Source organism: Dermochelys coriacea, chromosome 1 (genome assembly GCF_009764565.3).
Source record: "Dermochelys coriacea isolate rDerCor1 chromosome 1, rDerCor1.pri.v4, whole genome shotgun sequence".
NCBI lineage: Eukaryota > Metazoa > Chordata > Testudines > Dermochelyidae > Dermochelys > Dermochelys coriacea.
In genome coordinates, this window is record NC_050068.2 from 52,543,299 (window position 1) to 52,561,552 (window position 18,254).

An 18,254-nucleotide genomic window follows, 5' to 3' on the forward strand; every position below is an offset into this window, starting at 1 on the left:
GAAAAGGGCAACAAAAATGATCAGGAGTATGGAACAGCTTCCACAGGAGGAGAGATTAATAAGGCTGAGACTTATCAGCTTGGAAAAGAGACGACTAAGGTGGTATATGATAGAGGTCTATAAAATCATGATTGGTATGGAGTTAGTAAATAAGGAAGTGTTATTTACTCCTCATAACACAAGAACTAGAGGCAACCAAATGAAATTAATAGGCAGCAGATTTAAAACAAACAAAAGGAAGTATTTCTTCACACAGCGCACAGTCAACTTGTGGAACTCTTTGCTAGAGGATGTTGTGAAGGCCAAGACTATAATAGGGTTCAAAAAGGAACTAGATAAATTCATGGAGGATAGGTCCATCCATGGCTATTAGCTAGGATTGGCAGGGATGGTGTCCCTAGTCTCTGTTTGCCAGCAGCTGGGAATGGGTAATGGGATAGATCACTTGATGATTACCTGTTCTGTTCATTCCCTCTGAAGCACCTGGAATTGGCCACTGTCAGAAGAAAGGATACTGGGCTAGATGGACCTTTGGTCTGACCCTGTATGGCTATTCTCATGGTCTTATGTTCTGAGAATCAGGTGACTGTTACAGTTTCCAGACTGCTTCCCTCATCCTCATCAGGCCCTGATTTATTTCTTTTTGCTGGAGGACTTCTTGGAGAATTGGATAACTAAACTAGCTTACTGCTTTAATATGTAACTCCTGATAGACAGTTGGAAGAAAACTTGTGTTTTTGAAAGATTACCCTCTCCCCACAAGCTTCAATAAATTTTTAGGAAACATCCCACAGATTCCAATACTCCAACGAATTCTCCAGAAGAAAAGAAGAAATCAATAGACTTGCTATCTCTAAACTCCCCCCAAATACACTTTTTTTTTTTTAGTTTGGGAAGAAAACTTTGAAACCATCTTTACTCTTTGCAAAGAAGCACTTACTAAAAAGGCAGAAAAGTGCCCTTTGCAGTTCACCTTTAAAATGCCTTAAATATGCAGCGCAGTGCATGCAGAAACTGCAGTCTCAGTCTTTAATGGGAATTCAATGGGAATTCTGCCTGCATGAGAGTAGGAATATCCAGTTTAAAGCATGTAGGGTAAACATTTTAAAAGCACCTCTATGACTCATCTAGGTCTCCATGAAAGTCCATGGGAAGTAGGCTTCTAGAGTTACTTAGGTGCATTGGAAAATTTTACCCATAACAACATGTTGGATCCCTTTGGGATTGGAAACAACTGTACATTTTTGTGGAATTAAAATCAAATTGATTTGAGTACCCTTCTCAGATGAACTGAAGGTTATTTTATTGGTAATTATTATTATTTTTAACACAGCACATAGATATGCATAGCATTTCATAGACCAAATTGTCTGTGCTTTTTATTTCTTTGTGTTACAGTAGCACCCAGAAGGCTGAATTAAGATTGCAGCCTCATTGTGCACTGTAAAAAAATAAGACAATCCCTTGAAAAGTTTACACAGTAGAATTTGGTCCATAGAATAGATATACTCTTACTATGGAACAGCTATAGCTGAGATGGCGTTTGAGGCAAAAGCCCAGATCCAGATGCCCCGGAATATAAAGCTGAGATCCATTTCCATTAAATAAATACAAGCAGTTATAATTTTTTGCTCACTCTTTTGAGATATTTGTATGGCTTTATAATCCCTTTGTTGCTAATTCCTGATTTGATTATGTTTGAAATATATTTTCACGTTTTCCCATATACAGAATCACTGATATACCTTCAGAGGCCACCTTGTCACCCATGATCCTTTCCAAGACTCCCCTGGGAAGTTTCTCAAAAGCTTCATTAGTAGGAGCAAAGAGTGTGTAATGGCCGGGCTTTCCAAGAGTGTCCAATACACCAGATGTAATGGCAGCAGCCTAGAAAAGAAATATATTACTTACTGAGAGCATTGTTCAAATACATTAAACTTATGGGTACAGAAAAACAAAACCCTTAATTTTGAAACCTCAGAGGGTCAAATCCTGCACCTGAATGCTCACGTTCATCTCTTATTGAGAACAGTGGAAGTTGTTGCATGTGAATCTGTAGACAGAATTTGACACGTAGTTTCTGTGCAACTGATACTATATTATGATTTATCACTTTAGGATTTGTATCCAGATATTTTAATGGTATGTTGAAATTAATTATAATATTCTTCAGAGAAAAGCCTGTTTACATAAGTAAAATTACAGAATCAAAATGTAGAAAACTAAATGCTGTAGGAAACATCTTGGCTCAGTCTTCTGAGTTTCTTTGACAATTTAGCAGATATTAAGAAAGAGCCCAATTCTGATACAATTTATAATGATTCAAATGTTGCATAACTCTGTTGATTTCAGTTGAGATAGATTGGATTTACTCCAGTTCAAACTGTATTAGAATGTAGTTCATTAGATTCATCCACCACACAAAAACACTCAATAGCAAATTTAAATAACGCTGAGTAAGTGAAATTCTATACACAAACCTTTAGGTTAAATGAATACAAAGAATCCTGAAAAAGCTCATTGCATTGAAGACCATATGCACATAGGTTTTGCCAGATAAAACCAACAGTCTATCTAATCCACTCTTTTGCCTTTGGAATAGTAGCCAAGACCTGATACTTCTGAAGAAGGTGAAAAATCTTTCATAATACAGCTAGTGAAGTATGTGTTGTTGTACAGTGCATTGTTTCCTAACCCTTCCTAAGACATAGGAATGCATTTAGCCATAATGTTTACATGGTTTAATTCCTTCAATTTTGTTCAGATTGGCTAATGAACATTAGTGATAAAAGTTATCCCAATAAATATGAAGTAGGATTGAAATATCTAACCTCATTGGGGTTCACCTTTACTTCCTAGAAACTAGGTATGTAAGAATCAATCTGAATGAAATATGAACTAACTCAATCCCTGTCCCAAAAGTGTAATCAAGCAACCCTTTTCTGATTAAAGAAAAACATTTTCTTAATTTGCTTACTTTAAGTTCTCCCCCTGCCCCTATGCTTGTCCATACTCAGATAAACAAGTATTATGAAAAAAATATATATTGAGAGGCTGTTTTATAGGTAGCTTTAGTCCAGTCAATACCAGGAGGATTAGGAGTCTTTCAAGAAAGCATGAACTCATAAGATTTTCACACCATTTGTTCAGATACAAAGGTTTGGCTATATCCAGACAAGTGCAGATAAACATCAGGGTGAAATCCTTGCTACATTGAGGTTGATAGGGGGTGTGCCGTTAGATTTCAGTGGGTTTGGAATTTACTCCAGAACTTTTGGAGGCATAGCTAAATTGAGCCACTAACATTTTTGATATTTGATTTGCCCTGTTGAGAACCTACCCTAAGCTGGAACTCATCAGACCAATGGGGTTATCATGTTTTGATTTCATAGAATCATAGAATCATACAAGATTAGGATTGGAAGAGATCTCAAAGGGTCATCTAGTCCAACCCCCTACTCAAAGCAGGACCAACCCCAACTAAATCATCTCAGCCAGGGCTTTATCAAGTCAGGCCTTAAAAATCTCTAAGGATGGAGATTCCACCACCTCCCTAGGTAACCCATTTCAGTGCGTCACCACCCTCCACTGAAATAGATTTTTTAATATCCAATCTAGACCTCCCACAGTGCAACTTGAGACCATTGCTCCTTGTTCTGTCATCTGCCACCACTAAGAACAGCCTAGCTCCATCCTCTTTGGGACTCACTTCAGGTAGTTGAAGGCTGCTATCAAATAATCCCTCCTTACTCTTCTCTTCTGCAGCCTAAATAAGCCCATTCATGCAGCATCCACTACTTCCAGTGTCACAACATAAAACATTGAAATAAATTATCTAGATTAATATAGTTATTTACAGAACAGTGTAAGTGTACTTGAAATACGTTGCTGAACAGATGGGAACATCTCTAAGCCAATTTATCTTTAATATTAAGATGTCTGGGCTTATATAAGAATTATAGTTACATCTTGTCATGAATGTCTCCCCTTTGTCATTTGAGCATAACAGCACAATTATATTTTGACATTGTATATGACTCCACCGACCAGGAAATAAGAAAAGCAGGCCTATATAAGTGTTGACTTCCTACACCCTCCATAGTTTTTCTCACCTCCTCATGCTACAAAGAGGGAGCCTGCTGGGCCCTCTGTTCTTCGCTGCTTCTAACTTTTCTCTTTTTTCCACAGAAGGAAGAAAAGATGAGAGAAATCAGAGGAAAGGAAGGCAAATGAGAGAATCTTTCAGTTCTGGAAGAGAGTGAGGCTGAGGCTTGGCAAGATTCCATAATATCCTGGTGCCCCAACCCAAGCCAGCGAGTAAATATCCTTCTCACCACACTCTATCCCACTTTCTGAAACCAACTGGATCACTTAAGCTTCCATGATGATATCTCCATTACTTCCATTACTTATAATTATTTTCCCCATTTTGGATCTAATTCTGATCACACAGGACCAGATTCTGTGATCTGTACTCGCACTGAGTGATACCTTACTCTCTCAACAGCCCCAGGACTCAAGGAGTAAGGACTACTCACTGCGAATAAGGGTGCCAGAATCTGGCCTGGTGACATCAATTACAAGACTGTCACAAAAGCAGGACTGGGCACTTATGTAAAAATATACAGCTCTTCTACCTTGTATCATTTGGTGGATTAGTCCTTGATTTGGTTAATTTCACTCCCCTAACAATGTGTTAATAATCTTTTCTTACATCTAAGACAACAGAAAAAGAAAGGAAAATTACAAGGCCAAAGAAGCTTATTAGCATTTTATTTCCCCCCACTCACTCTAAGAGATGAGACATCATCCTCAGCTTCAAGGAACTCTTGAATGGTATTTCCAACAGGGGTCAGGACACGGTCAATGACATGAACGACACCGTTTGTAGCAATCTGGTTGCCATGGATGATTCTGGCACAGTTAACAGTAACAACCTATGTTTAAAGAATTGAACAGTAGAATATTCAGCATTGACTTGGCATCCTATCTCTTATAATTTATTTTTAAGGAGGACAGCTATCTAGCCATAGATGCCAACTCTGTGGGTATTGTGGGGCTCAAGCACCCCACTAAAAAAAATTGGGGTGCTCAGCACTTGCAGGGCTGGATTAATCTTCTGTAGGCCCCAACGTCCAGATCATGCCCCCACCCACTGCTCTGCCCAAGCTCTGCCTGAGGCCCTGCCCCCACTCGGCCTCTTTACCCCAAGGCCCTGCCACCACTCATCCTTCTCCCCCCTCAGGCCCCATCCCTGCTTGGCCTCTTTCCCCTCAAGCCCGGCCCACGTTCTGCCCCAAGGCCGCACCCCGCTCAGCCTCTTCCTTCTGACGACCCGCTTACTGCTCACAAAGGGGGAGGGGCGAGAGGAGCAAACCAACTGACAAAAACAAAAGTCAGCACCTGTGCACCTAGATTTACTAATACAGCAACTTGTACATGTCATCTTGATTTCCAACCATATTACAGTTGTTTAGCGTTCCATATCCCTGAATAGTTAAAATGGTTCTTGCTTTTGGTTTACACTAATTTAAGTGTCAACCTAACATGCAGTTTCTATGAATTTAAGAAAATAAATACTAGTGACTTTACTTTGGGAATCCTGGTTTATAAAAATTAAATCCCATCTAGGAAGATAATATAAGCGTTTCTTCTATGACTAAATACTTCTGTCAAATGCTGCAATTGCAATAAAAATCTTATTAAAATGTATTTAGTAATATATGAAAAAGGTGTGTAATAAATCTAACTGCTGATATTTAGAAGGATAATAATTTGCGCTATCCACAAAAGGCTACGTCTTTAGAGGAAAGTTCATTCCGTGTTTTTACAACTTTCTTAAAATAAAAAATAGCTCTTGTTACCCAGTCCTTTCTTAGCAATTAGCCTTCAGTCTATGAAAGAGTTCTTTAATGGATAGATTTATTCTGTATTCCTAGCATTTGTAAGGTAAGATGTATAACTGACATGCCAAGTGATAATCTCGTTATGACTTTCTCAATTCTTCATTAGATAAATAAAAAAAAAATCCACAGAGTTAATGAAAATGACCACTCTGAAATACGGTATAAAAGAAGCTTATGGAAATAAACTTACCCCATTAGGATAATGATTAATAAGCAGTTGCTGATCATTGTACATGGATACAAGAATCAGGCCATTCTTAAGATCCTTTGTCAACATTCGCTTGTTTACCATATGGTTGTGGAGGGCATTGTACAGTTCAATATTTACATTATCAATTAAATTACTATGAATTTCCTGAGGAAGAAGATTCAGTTAGACATTTCCTGGACAATCTTAATCAGCTAGTTATATAGATTTCTTTGCCACAAAATATGCTTTCAATATATTTTTGAATGTGTATTTCATTTGACTATGTAAATTACTTCAGTTACATACCTTTTTTGGTATGCAGCTGGCTAGAGGATTCCCTAGACTGATTCAGTATCAAAGACAGCAGGCCTCATTACATAAGCAAGGCATTCAAGCTTTTTTTTTGGTTCAGTACTGGATTAACATTGTAGTTCTATGGAAAGTAGCCTACAGTCACCCACAAAAGTGTCTGTCACCCTCCCTTACTGGAATTGCATTAGTTTTCAAAACTATTCCCAAAGCTATGCTGACAAGACTAATAATGATAATTGTATTTATAAAGCATCCAACCATGAAAGTACTCAAGGTGCTGAGCAAAAAAAACCAAACAATTTCTCTTTGACGGTGCTCAAACAGATATCCTTTGCAGCTGTTCATTGTTTCTAGAATTTTTTTAAAAAATGTAAAATATCTGTGTTCCTTAAGCATAGTTTTGTTTAGAATAATATAGTAATTGAGTTTCAATATTTATCTCTGATAAATAAAAAAATCTTCATTGTTTCTAATGTGGTTTAAAACACAGCGATTGTAGATACAAAAATAAGTACTCATAACATTAATATATATATATGTGTGTGTGTGTATATAGAGATATATAGTTACTCGATCCAACAGCTCCCAAGCTTCATTGCTTGGTGCAAAGAATGTGAATGATCCCCGTCCTTCAATCTCTTCTCTCAGCTTTGACATGTCAGAATAACGTTGAGTAGAGGTTGCTCCCACAATGCCCAGGGTACCATAAACATGATCAATAGGAGCAACTAAAATACATAAGACAAGAGTACTGTAAATTCTTTGACAGGTCAGTCTCTCAAAATCATTACCTATTACCACTGTTTTAACGGGAGGAGAGAATCATCTTATTAAAACACTTTTAACTAAACATTGGTTTTAAAATTCCATAATTTGGGTTCAAATTAAGTAGAATTTGCAATATATGCCAAATCCTCATTATAGATAATGTCCAGAACAAATAACTCGACAAATATCCAGATGGGAGGAATTCTCCACCCCAAGTTGTGGAGAAGTGAAGGTCTGAAACTTTTGTTTAGAAAAAATGTAAATGACATTCTGATTTGATTTTTTCTAAACGAAATCCCCGAGCTGCCTGGAGCCAGGGCTGCCCATCTGATAGAAGTCTAGAAGTCCTGACAACTCTGGCTTGAGTTAGGGCTCCCAGGGCTTCCAGGATCCTGGCAGCCCATGAGACAAGTGAGCTGGCAGAAAACCAGGTAGTTTTCTCTTTGAAAATCTGCTTGGTTTCTATAGGAAAATTGGACAAAATTGAAAAGTTCCTGCAAAAGTTTTGATTTTGACACCAGCATTTTCCCATGAAAAAATGTTCCACTGGAAAACGTATGACCAGCCAATTCTACTGAGTAGCCCTCGGTACCTGTTATGTACCCTTAATACCCATCCCTCCCCTTGACTCTGGTGCCATCTCACCTCCAATACCTGGTTTTGCACCATCCCTCTCCCTACCCAATGCTGCTTGGTCCACTGCAAGCAACTACATAATGACACAGCAGGGAACTCCACACTGCACAAGACATGCATGCCTCCTGTACAGTTCCCCAAATCCTGTCCCCTTACACAGTGGTACTGCGGTATTTCCACTGCCAGGGAACCCATCAGATCAGCAGGGCAAAGACTTGCCAAGATTATCCATAGCGGGCAGGTTCATATTTTAAGGGTTTGAGCTTTAATTTTCAAAAGTGGCCTCTAATTATGGATGTCTCAGTGTTCGGTATCCAACGTCAAACACCTTGCAGATGATTTCTAGGGGTGCTGCCCACACTCAGGGACATCAAATGAAGTTGTGGTTGCTCAATCAGCCCCTCTGAGATATAAGCTTTAGATGTCTCAGGTTGGGCACCCAAAATTACAGACCACTTCTGAAAATCTCCTGTATTAGAATGGGTCCCATATGTAAAGATCATGTGCATCTAAGACTGTACCTGCCGGGCAACCTCTCATTCCATCCATCTTCATGTACCCAGGGCAACATTCATACAAGACAGTTCTGTAGGGTATAGATAAAAGCTAGATTAAATAAAGTACAAACTAAATTACACCAATTACAGTTAATTATCTTAGTTTTACTTTTTTACAGATTATCTACTTCTATTCAGTTTCCATGGCTAGAGTTATCTAATCATCTTATTTTTTTTAACATTCAGCAATGTTGGGATCAAATCAGACAATGTTGGCATCAAATCTATTTTCTGTTGGCATCAAATTAGACACTATTAACTGGTTCTACTATACTGTGTTCCGTAGCTACGTAGCATTTTAAATGCTCAACACATCCACAGTCATGAAGGTTGACAAAGAGCTTGGAATGGATGTGGGAGAGGAAGTGGAGCTAGTGAAGGGACTCATAAAGGGGAATGATGTGATTGCAATAGCAGGTGAAGAAAATGAATCTGATGGTGACATTTTGGCTAAGAGAGAAGGGATTGGAAAACCAAAGAGAAGATTACAGGAGGGATCAAAAGAACCAAGGATGGAAGGGATGGGGAGGATTATCAAAGCATAGACAAGCTTTTGACAGCGTGGATGTAAAGAAAAAAAGTGCCAAGCTTTGGCAATAGTCTAAATGCGAAGGATAAATTGATGGTAATTAGAGTCATTAAGGCAAATAAGACCACCCAGGGATAATGTGAAGGAATGAAGGCTGGGGGTTAGGAATAGGCCCTGTGGGAAGCTGACAGAAAGTGGGAAGAGGTGGAGCCACTGAGGATGACACTGAAAAAGAAATGCAAGCGGTAAAAAGGAAAACTATTCAAGAACAGTGTTGTAAAAGCCAATAAAGAAGAGAATCAATAAAGATTGACTGGTTATATTGAAAGTAGTGGAAAAATTAAGAAATATAGAGAAGACAAGGGAAAGGTCATTGGTAACTTTAGTGAGAGCAGTCTCATTAGTTAGAGTAGAGAGGGTGAAAGCCAAATTGTAACAAACGAAGGAAAGAGCTAGCAGAGAGGAAGTGAAGGTGGCAGGAGTAAGAGCTTAGCCATGAGGGGGAGGATGGAGTTGAGCTGGAAATTGGATAGTGCCTGATGTATAGATGAAATCACCTCACCTTTGTATGTACAAACTGTACTCAGAAGTGGGTTGGTGCTAAATGTAATGTTGCATTCAGCATTATGAATTGCTTTTTATTGTACCTTATTGATTTGAAGGAAGTAACAGCTTTAAAATAGACATCTTTAACCTAAATCAGCTCTGCTGTAAATAAGCACAACTCTTACAGCCCTGCTGTAAATAAGCACAACAATGGAGTTATGGCAAGGATGAATGTGGTTGCTAGAGGATAAAGAAACCCAGGAAATTATATGAACTTACTGAAACATGAAAGATAACATAAACCTTTAAACTCTTTCTTTTGCAGTTATTACTTTTCAAAGTAATTACTGCAGACTGAATTACTAGAAAAACATGCAATCAGAGCTTTACATGATGTCTTTTTAATGCATGTGGCTCAAGGATGTCAGTTTTGAAGCTGGAAGCTTCCTAGAGGCAGCTATGTGGGGTTTTGTAGGTTGTTGTAATGAGTTAGAGCTGACAAAGTATTAGCAACAAATACATTAAACTAAATGGCTTGCTCAAATTACTTGAAAGTTGGAATTTTCAGAACTCCAGGATAAAAATCTATTTGAAGAAACTTAAAAATGAAAGCAGACTGGAATAAAAACAACATTATAAAGCATGAGTTTAAAATGAGACTCTGAGCTACATAATTTATTGCAAAGTGAGAGCTGGTAAAGAACAAAGAGCTTTTCTTTATAGAGAGTTTGCTTTGCCATTTTAGATTTGTTTGTGCTATGAATGTAGGTTGTTTGACTCCCTATTTTCTCTCTTTAATCTGATTTTTAAATTAATCTATTTATTTTTCAGCTGGCTAAACCAGTGTTTCCCAAACTTTTTTGGCCACGGAACACCTGGTATATATTTACAGAACACTTATAATATTATTTTGTAGTCGTTTGGTTTTCAAATAAAAGATTGCTTTATTTATGCTCAAATATATTTTATTTTATAAAACAAAGCAGAAATACAAATTTTAAATAACTTGAACTAACAATTTCTAATTGGAAAGCACATGTAAAGTAGTACAAAAATCAAGTGCAAGACCCTTTATTTTAATTATGATTCTTTCACAGAACACCTATTCACATTGTGCGGAACACCAGTGTTCCGTGGAACACAGTTTGGGAAACGCTGGGCTAAATCTTACACAAGACAATTCTAATTAAGCTTCAAAAAAGTTTTGTGCAACAATCTGTAATATACTTCTCTGTGGATGATGACAATTCTCTTTACGCCCATCCCCCAGAACTATATATTGTGGGCAACATATTCTAACAGGTAGGTGAGCATCCAAACCTTGCATGGGTAGGACTTTGGAGAAGGATTGTGCCTTCCCCTGACTCCCGAGCAAGCAGCAATAGTGAAACCCGCTCTCTCACTGCGGGTGCAACAATTGTCCTTCTTACTCCCACCCTGTGCACCCAAAGATACACTTTTGGAGTGATTCCTAGCCCTTTCACAAGGCACACAAGTGTGAGGAGAGGGCTCCTTGCACCATCCCTCCCATGCCTCCGGCTCACCCATGCTAGAGTCAGACAAAAGCTGGCTTTTGCGGAATCTCTGTCCCAAACCAGCAATTAGTATGCATCTGCCATCCAGGGAATTGCTTTGTTATAAGAAAATATACTTCTTTCAGAGAGAAGATATTCCAAAAGGAAACTGGAAAATATCCTGCGTGTTTTGACATCTCACTTAGGTTTTGAGAACAGGAAAAGGGGGACTAAGCACAATCAGACATTGCATGTTTACTCTTCTTCGTCATATTCAGCAGAGAGAAGACTGAGTCTGATATGAGTACAATTTATGTGAGGCAGAAAACTGGCTAAAGAGCACAATGGACAAAGGAAATGCTTCTCTGGCAATACCTTTGGGCTATCATATTCCTTTTAACATACAGCATGCTTCCTCTGAGGACTGCTAGTAATGCAAATCTGGCAAGAGGATTGCTAGTAATTCAAATCTGGCAAGTTCTTACTTTTAGTATCCAAAGCCATATGTTCCCTCACGGTTGATTGCAACTAGAAAGCTGATGTATCAAATGTCTATGAAGTGTGGGTAGATGTGATAGAGTGAGGGTTGTCAATAAGCCAGATGCTGAGGTAGGAGGAACGTGCAGCTTCTATTGAAATCAATGTAAGATGCAGTTGCTCAGCACTTTTCAGGTTGAAGGACAATTTAGAGGGGGAAAAAAGAACACAGCCCCCTCCCGCCCCCACCATAGAGAGAGCTTTGTATAAAATCAAAAGCAAAGTTGCCTTTACACTAATAATGCACTCCAAAAAACTTACAGCTACGTAATTCTGCAAATTCAGCACATGGTGTGATGTTACTGAAGAGAAGTGACTCTTCAGATAATGATGTAATGCTGCATTCCTAAGTGAAGAAAACCAGCTCTATGCCACTCCCATCTCAGCCCAAGGGATAAAGGGCATTCCCAAGGAAAAAGGGGGCATGACCAGGGCATCTCTATGGATAGTCAAACATCCTCTTGAGGCTGTTGGCAGCTGGCATAGCTCAGAGTGGCCCTGAGGCTTGTTTGCAAATGATCTGTCTTGTTAGCAGGCATAATATACTATTAAAACTACAAACACCTTTATGATCCAGTAGGGCCCCTGTTTCTACAGAACCCTCAGATCAGTAGTTCAGCTGGGGAATTTGTAAATACAGTTGTAAATGGGAAATGATAGAATGTAGATCCTTTTGGTATCTTTTGTACATTTTCTGGATCAGTATATACAATCTGAAGGGAGTTACCATGGAACTGTTATAATTATAAGAAATAACATTGTTTTTTAAAATGAGAAGGAAGCAAATTAATCTGTTTAAGAATGGTGGTAGTTCTGTTTTTGGCGTTGTTCAAAATCTCCTGTTAATAATTACATTACTTTAGGCACCATCTAAATTATACCAAATGTTCTACTGTTACCACACAAAAAGTGCCAGTATGCCTATCATTTAATCCAAATCCAGTCCACAATCTCTCAAATCTACTCTTTCTAGTATTTGCAGAACTCAAAAAGTGCCAAAGCAGAGCTCAGAATGTATGTGATACCTTTGTGTAACCGCACTGTCAATGAGTTCAAACTATACTTAAGGAATCTTATTTTGAGTACTGTAAAATCTCTTCATGGCCTCAAAATATTTCTTCTGTCACATCATGACGTCTCTGGCCACAAAAAAATAACTCATGCTACCACTGTGGCTCAGCTGAATAATTATTCTCTATGTCATCATAAAGCACTCAGAAGTCTTTCACTTACAGGGTATTGGCAAGACATGACATAAATGAAGCAGTTAGTCTGCAGAGGCAGCTAACATTCCAAAATCTGCTTTGAAAATGTCCAAAGAAGTTCAATCTAAAGCATTTTCAGGAAGCATCCTTCTCCCTAATGTGTCACTAGTGAAAGAAAGTGCTCTTCTAAGAAGACAGTGATAAGGCATGCTTTACATAAATGGTGAATAAATATCTTGGACAATTTACACCATGTGCTCTGAAGAAAATGGATGTCAGTATTGCATTACAATGTCGTCAGAGAGAGAAGAAAAGACTGGAAGGGAGAAAGACCACAAAACAAACTAAAGTGCCTGGGAAACCCAGGCTCGTAGTTGGAAGGATGATCAAACACAACTTCTATAGCACCAATCTAAGTCCTGGAAATTAAACTACATTGTCTCCACAAAATCCCCCAATGTTATGCATAATTGAGCTGATCAAATTGCATAAAGAGGAGACAGATACTGACTCAGCTGCAGAAATAAAAAACCTTGCGAAAACATCAGTCTAACTCAAAATGGGAGGGCTGGAATTCTAGAGGCTAAATTATATTCCAGAGAAGCTTCTGGAGATTCAAAGAGGTATCTGTGCCTATTCTGATGAGAATGTCATTGTAACCTTTGTAATAATATTAATATAATACAGCTGTTAATCCGTGGCTCTTGGAGCAAATATGAAGTTCATAATAACAAAAAGCACAGGGTGAAATCCTAGCCTAATTAAAGTCAATAGGAGTTTTTCCTTGGACTTCCGTGGGGCCCAGATTTTAGCCCTGATATATCAACTGACCTTAGAGATCAGAATTATTGGAATATATCCACCACAAGACTTGATGTTATAAACTTTGCTTGATTACTATATCAAAAACATAACTGGCCCCATAATTCTATGCTATGCTGACACATTGCTGAAAAATATTTTCTGATAAAGAAAAAGCTGGAAGCCATATCCTCCTCTTCCATCTCTTCCCACTCTTTTTTCCTCAGGAACCATTCCAGTATTGTGTCACAAGATGGGATGAGAATCTGTCAGGAGTCTCAAGAAATGCAGAACAGTCTCATGAACTTCTAACAGCACCAGTAGCAACCATAATACAAGGTTGCTTCAGGTCCGCTGAGCTACTGTGAATTCACAAATCTAATTTGTAACACTGAGAAGAACATTTGTGTAGGCATTTATATCATGGACATCACCATGATATCTAAGCTCCTGAAGGGTTACACTTCTCTTAATGTGTGCACAATGCCCAATAGTAACAATGTAGGTTGTGAATACTTACTGAAGTCCAAATAAATTGATTAATGGGTGTTTGAGGCTTTGGGGGTTTACTTAGGAATTCTGGTTTAAGCTGAAAGCAAAGGCTAAAAACGGATTCTAATGTTTAATTGGTTTTGAAAATAGCCATTAAGTAAAGGAAAGTGACAATGTTTCTTTAAATGGCTTGGAAAATGTCAGTCACTTCCTGTTCTGCGTGTTTGCTATCATTATTTTTTGTAATGCAATGGCTAAAATTTTCAACAGCATATAAGTGACTTACTGCATGAATCCCATTTTCAAAAGTATTTTAGGCATTTAGGAGACCATGTTCCATGGACTTTCAATCAGACGTAGACTCCTAAGTGTTCAAATCACTTTTGAAAATGGAACGTAGATGCCTAAGTCACTTAGGCACATTTGAAAATTTTATCTTAGATCTGCCTGACAAAGATGAATAGTCAAATAACATATTTAATTATTTTTGCCATAGTTGCTGAATAAATTATCCAACCAATAGTAGTTCAGCAGCTAAAGAAAAGGTGGGTTGTTGTAAAAATACTAATTGAATCGTTTAGTGCCTCTACAGTGGCAGAATGTGTTAAATATCTTTTTCTAAGGATACTGATTTAACCAGCTGTACGAGTTACTCATGGCTGCAGCCCCAAGAAAAGCAGTGCAGGAAGAGTTCTGCACTGGCTTTTCAGTGCTTGGGTGAGTATGCCACAAAGATAGGGCATGGCCAGCAATGGAGTAATTAATGACTCTGACGTTACAGCCTGGAAGTGAAATTTGTTATCACCATCATGGGATAATGAAACAACTGACTTCATCTTGAAATTATGAGGTCACAATTACAATAAACGTAAAGAAACAAATTTCACTAAGGTACTAAAAAGACACCAAAATCACTTAGACTTAGTAAACAACAGACAGAATAACTTCCGCAAATCCTTAAAAATATTCTATTCTTGTTCCATGTACATAGATAAAGGTGTGGTCTGAGGACAGGACTGGAGCCACGAAATACTGAATTCTGTCCCCAGCCTGGATAGTTGCTCCCTTTGTATAACTGGACAAGTCACTTCAGCCCTCTGTCTCAGTTCTACCATCTTTAAATGTGTGTTGTGAGGAATAATTAATGTGTGTTGAGAGGATTATTTGGAAAGCACTTGGAATTTAAATGCTTTGTACTGTGATGTCATTTTCCAAATTGCCATTGCTAGCAATGGGAGATCTGCATTTGAAGCAAGTATGTAATATGCCTCTAAGGAAGAAGACTTCTGTAATAATATTATTCCATTTCCGTAAATAGTGGATAGTCAGGTAACAAATAGCACTTACGCTTTCTTCCCACAGATAGCTCCCTGATACCAGTTTCTGCAGGTGCTGAAATATTTCTTTTTGGTGCCCATAACTTGCTGAAGAGCACAGACATTTGGACTGGAGAAAAAAAAAACACATAAAGTTGTTGTACATATTTGAAGAAGTGTGATTAACAATAGTTTTGAATACAGTATTCAATGGACAAGAGCCAGAAATGAACATCTGGTCCTGATTCCCAGAGCAGGGATTTCAGTTAACTACCATCCAAGCTCCTGACACCGCCCTGCTGAGTTCTTTGGAAAGATCACACTCCTTAGAAGCAAGAGGTGATTCCCCCCGTCTGCCTGCTCAGCCCTGTATGTCTAGTGAACAGTCACTGCCAGCTGTGCCTAATCAAGCTTTATTATGCATTGCATTTTTTTTTCCTGAAGTGAACTACTATCGGCTAGGGACTGAACTGTGACTATTGCTGAGCTCTTTTCATCAAAGTTCAGCTTGTGCACAGCTGTGTGGCTGTATGTCATGGAGAGGGGGAAGGGCAGAAAGCCTACTTTTTCTTTATCCGGTAAGGAACCCCAACTTCAGTAACTCAATCAGCTATTTGGATTGCCACTGTCTGGAATGCAAGAGCACCTAAATAAACAGTCTAGTAATTACACAGGACCAAAGGGTAAACTGCCAAATAAAAAAAATCAGAAAATTCAAATAAGGAAAACTTTGTAATGTATTTGTGTGCAAAAGAGAAATTTCTCAAAAGCAAATTTCCATTTTGTCTCTAATTTATATATTACAGTAATTTATCTGTTGGAGTGTTAGAACAGAAGATTTTTCAAAAGAGGAAACCATTAAACTCTTATTTTACAAAGTCCAGTTCATCTTGTAAGCAGGGGGAGGGAGGATCCTTTTGATTATTAAAAAAAGAAACAAACCCACAGAGCTAAGCTATCTTTTACTCATAAATCTTAAAACAGATATGTTTAGATTGCTTAATATTTACCCTGAGACAAATTGTTAAAATAAATAAATTCTGATCATTGCATTTCAGTGTCTTACTGTGCAACATTATTATAAAGCTTAAGTGGGAACTGAACTTTTGAAAAATACTCTGTGCATTTACAAATGACCAGAGAATTAGGTAGAGTTCAGACTTCTCACTATGAGAAAAAAAAAAAGTACATGTTGTGGAATATACACTAATGCTGGTAAAATATTTGATGGGCCATGTTAAACATATCTGATCACACATTATATCTGTTGTAAACTATAATGATCTTCAATGATACTGAAACACATGCATTTAACTTATCTTCAGATATAATTTTTAGCTTTCAAACAGTTCATAAAGTTTAACAATATTTAATTTTATTTTGTATGGTTTTTCCACAAAAAATAATTTGGAAATATATTTCATAACATATGCATTTTAGAAATAATATATTTGACTCACATTGAATAAGAACTTACAGTGCACAAATCTCATTTTAATATTATGGCTAATCTTGAGATCAGTGTGGGGGAGAGAACTTTAAAACACTCCTTTGGGTATTCTAAAAGAGAAAACATGTACTTACCCTTGCTCACGTGCCCTGATTCGACTATGGGACAAAATCTTGTCATAATGAGCAGAAGAGTCTGCTGGATCAAAAGCGGACAACAAAAAAATGGAGAAGGTGGATAAAAAAAGGATCTTCATCCTTAGTTCCTCCTGCCTAGTCTAACAAGAGAACTGGCAAAAAGTTTTGGAGAGCTCACGGTTTATATACATGCTACAGGGTTGTGGGAGGGAACGTTGTATCAACCTGAGACTCTTCCAGGAATAGCAACTTCAAACTGCCAGCTTCAATTAGTTGAATTAATACCATTCATAAAACATGCAAAGCATGTGTCGTCCCCCTCTCCCACCACTGTGACTAATTTTCTTTATTCTGTAAAGAGCTGATGTTTATCATTTTGTTCAGTTGACACTTAAAACAGCAGAGTAGTTAAATGAATTTTAGACCATGATTTATGATTTGATATTTAGAATACAGAAGCATCCAGCTGCCTCAGATGGGATCAGAGTTCCATTGTGTTAGGTTAAAAAAAACAACAACAACCGAGGAGTACTTGTGGCACCTTAGAGACTAATAAATTTATTTGGGCATAAGCTTTCGTGGGCTAAAACTCACTTCATCAGATACAATAGTAAGATATATATACACAGAGAACATGAAAAATGTGTGTTGCCATACCATACCAGTTGGTATGGCAACATCCATTTTGTCATGTTTTCTGTGTATATATCTTCCTACTGTATCCGATGAAGTGGGTTTTAGCCCAGGAAAGCTTATGCCCAAACAAATTTGTTAGTCTCTATGGTGCCACAAGTACGCCTCATTTTTGTTTTTGTTTTTTTGCTGATACAGACTAACACAGCTACCACTCTGAAACCTGTCATTTTGCTAGGTGTGGCACAAACACAGAAGGAGATACTGTCTCTGCCTCACAGAGCTATACCTTGCTTTTTTACTGTGTTTTGTGTGTTCACTATTGTAACCTGAGTTCAGTCATCTTATTAGTGAAACTGATTAATGTCACTATCAATACTTGTCAATAACACTAACGTGAGATAGTGTTTGTGTGATCAGAAAAAGTGATATTAACACACTTACTAATTAGTAATATAATTTAATAATATCTTAACTAGTGAATTCATTTAATCATAATAATACTTAGTATTTACATTGAGCATTGTACAGACATTAAGACCTCATCTACACTTAAAACTTAGGCTGATATAGCTACAGTGCTCAGGGTGTGAAAAATCCACCATTCCCTCCCCTCTCCACCGGAGTGCCATAGCCATGCCGACCTACCTCCCAGTGCAGATACGGTGGGGTCAATGGAAGAATGCTTCCATCAACCTAGCTTCTGTTGCTCAGGGAGATGGACT

General features: G+C 37.9%; 1 protein-coding gene across 11 annotated transcripts in view; it reads right to left on the reverse strand.

Moving 5' to 3' along the window:
• Positions 1–17,192, reverse strand: part of POSTN (periostin) — a 48,588-nt gene extending 31,396 nt beyond the window's left edge. For 6 of the 11 annotated variants that reach the window (XM_043504442.1, XM_043504443.1, XM_038377508.2 and 3 more), the window contains exons 1-7: positions 16,894–17,072; positions 15,341–15,439; positions 8,334–8,398; positions 6,979–7,136; positions 6,097–6,261; positions 4,791–4,937; positions 1,746–1,887 (exon numbers count right to left, since the gene is read on the reverse strand). In XM_043504442.1, coding sequence (XP_043360377.1) covers positions 1,746–1,887; positions 4,791–4,937; positions 6,097–6,261; positions 6,979–7,136; positions 8,334–8,398; positions 15,341–15,439; positions 16,894–17,015 — 898 coding nt within the window. In that variant the 5' untranslated portion in view covers positions 17,016–17,072. Of the gene's footprint in view, positions 1–1,745; positions 1,888–4,790; positions 4,938–6,096; positions 6,262–6,978; positions 7,137–8,333; positions 8,399–15,340; positions 15,440–16,893 lie in introns of all 11 variants that reach the window. The other 5 variants (XM_038377442.2, XM_038377473.2, XM_038377432.2 and 2 more) reach the window with 5 other exon arrangements.
• Between the last annotated feature and the right edge of the window lie 1,062 nt (positions 17,193–18,254).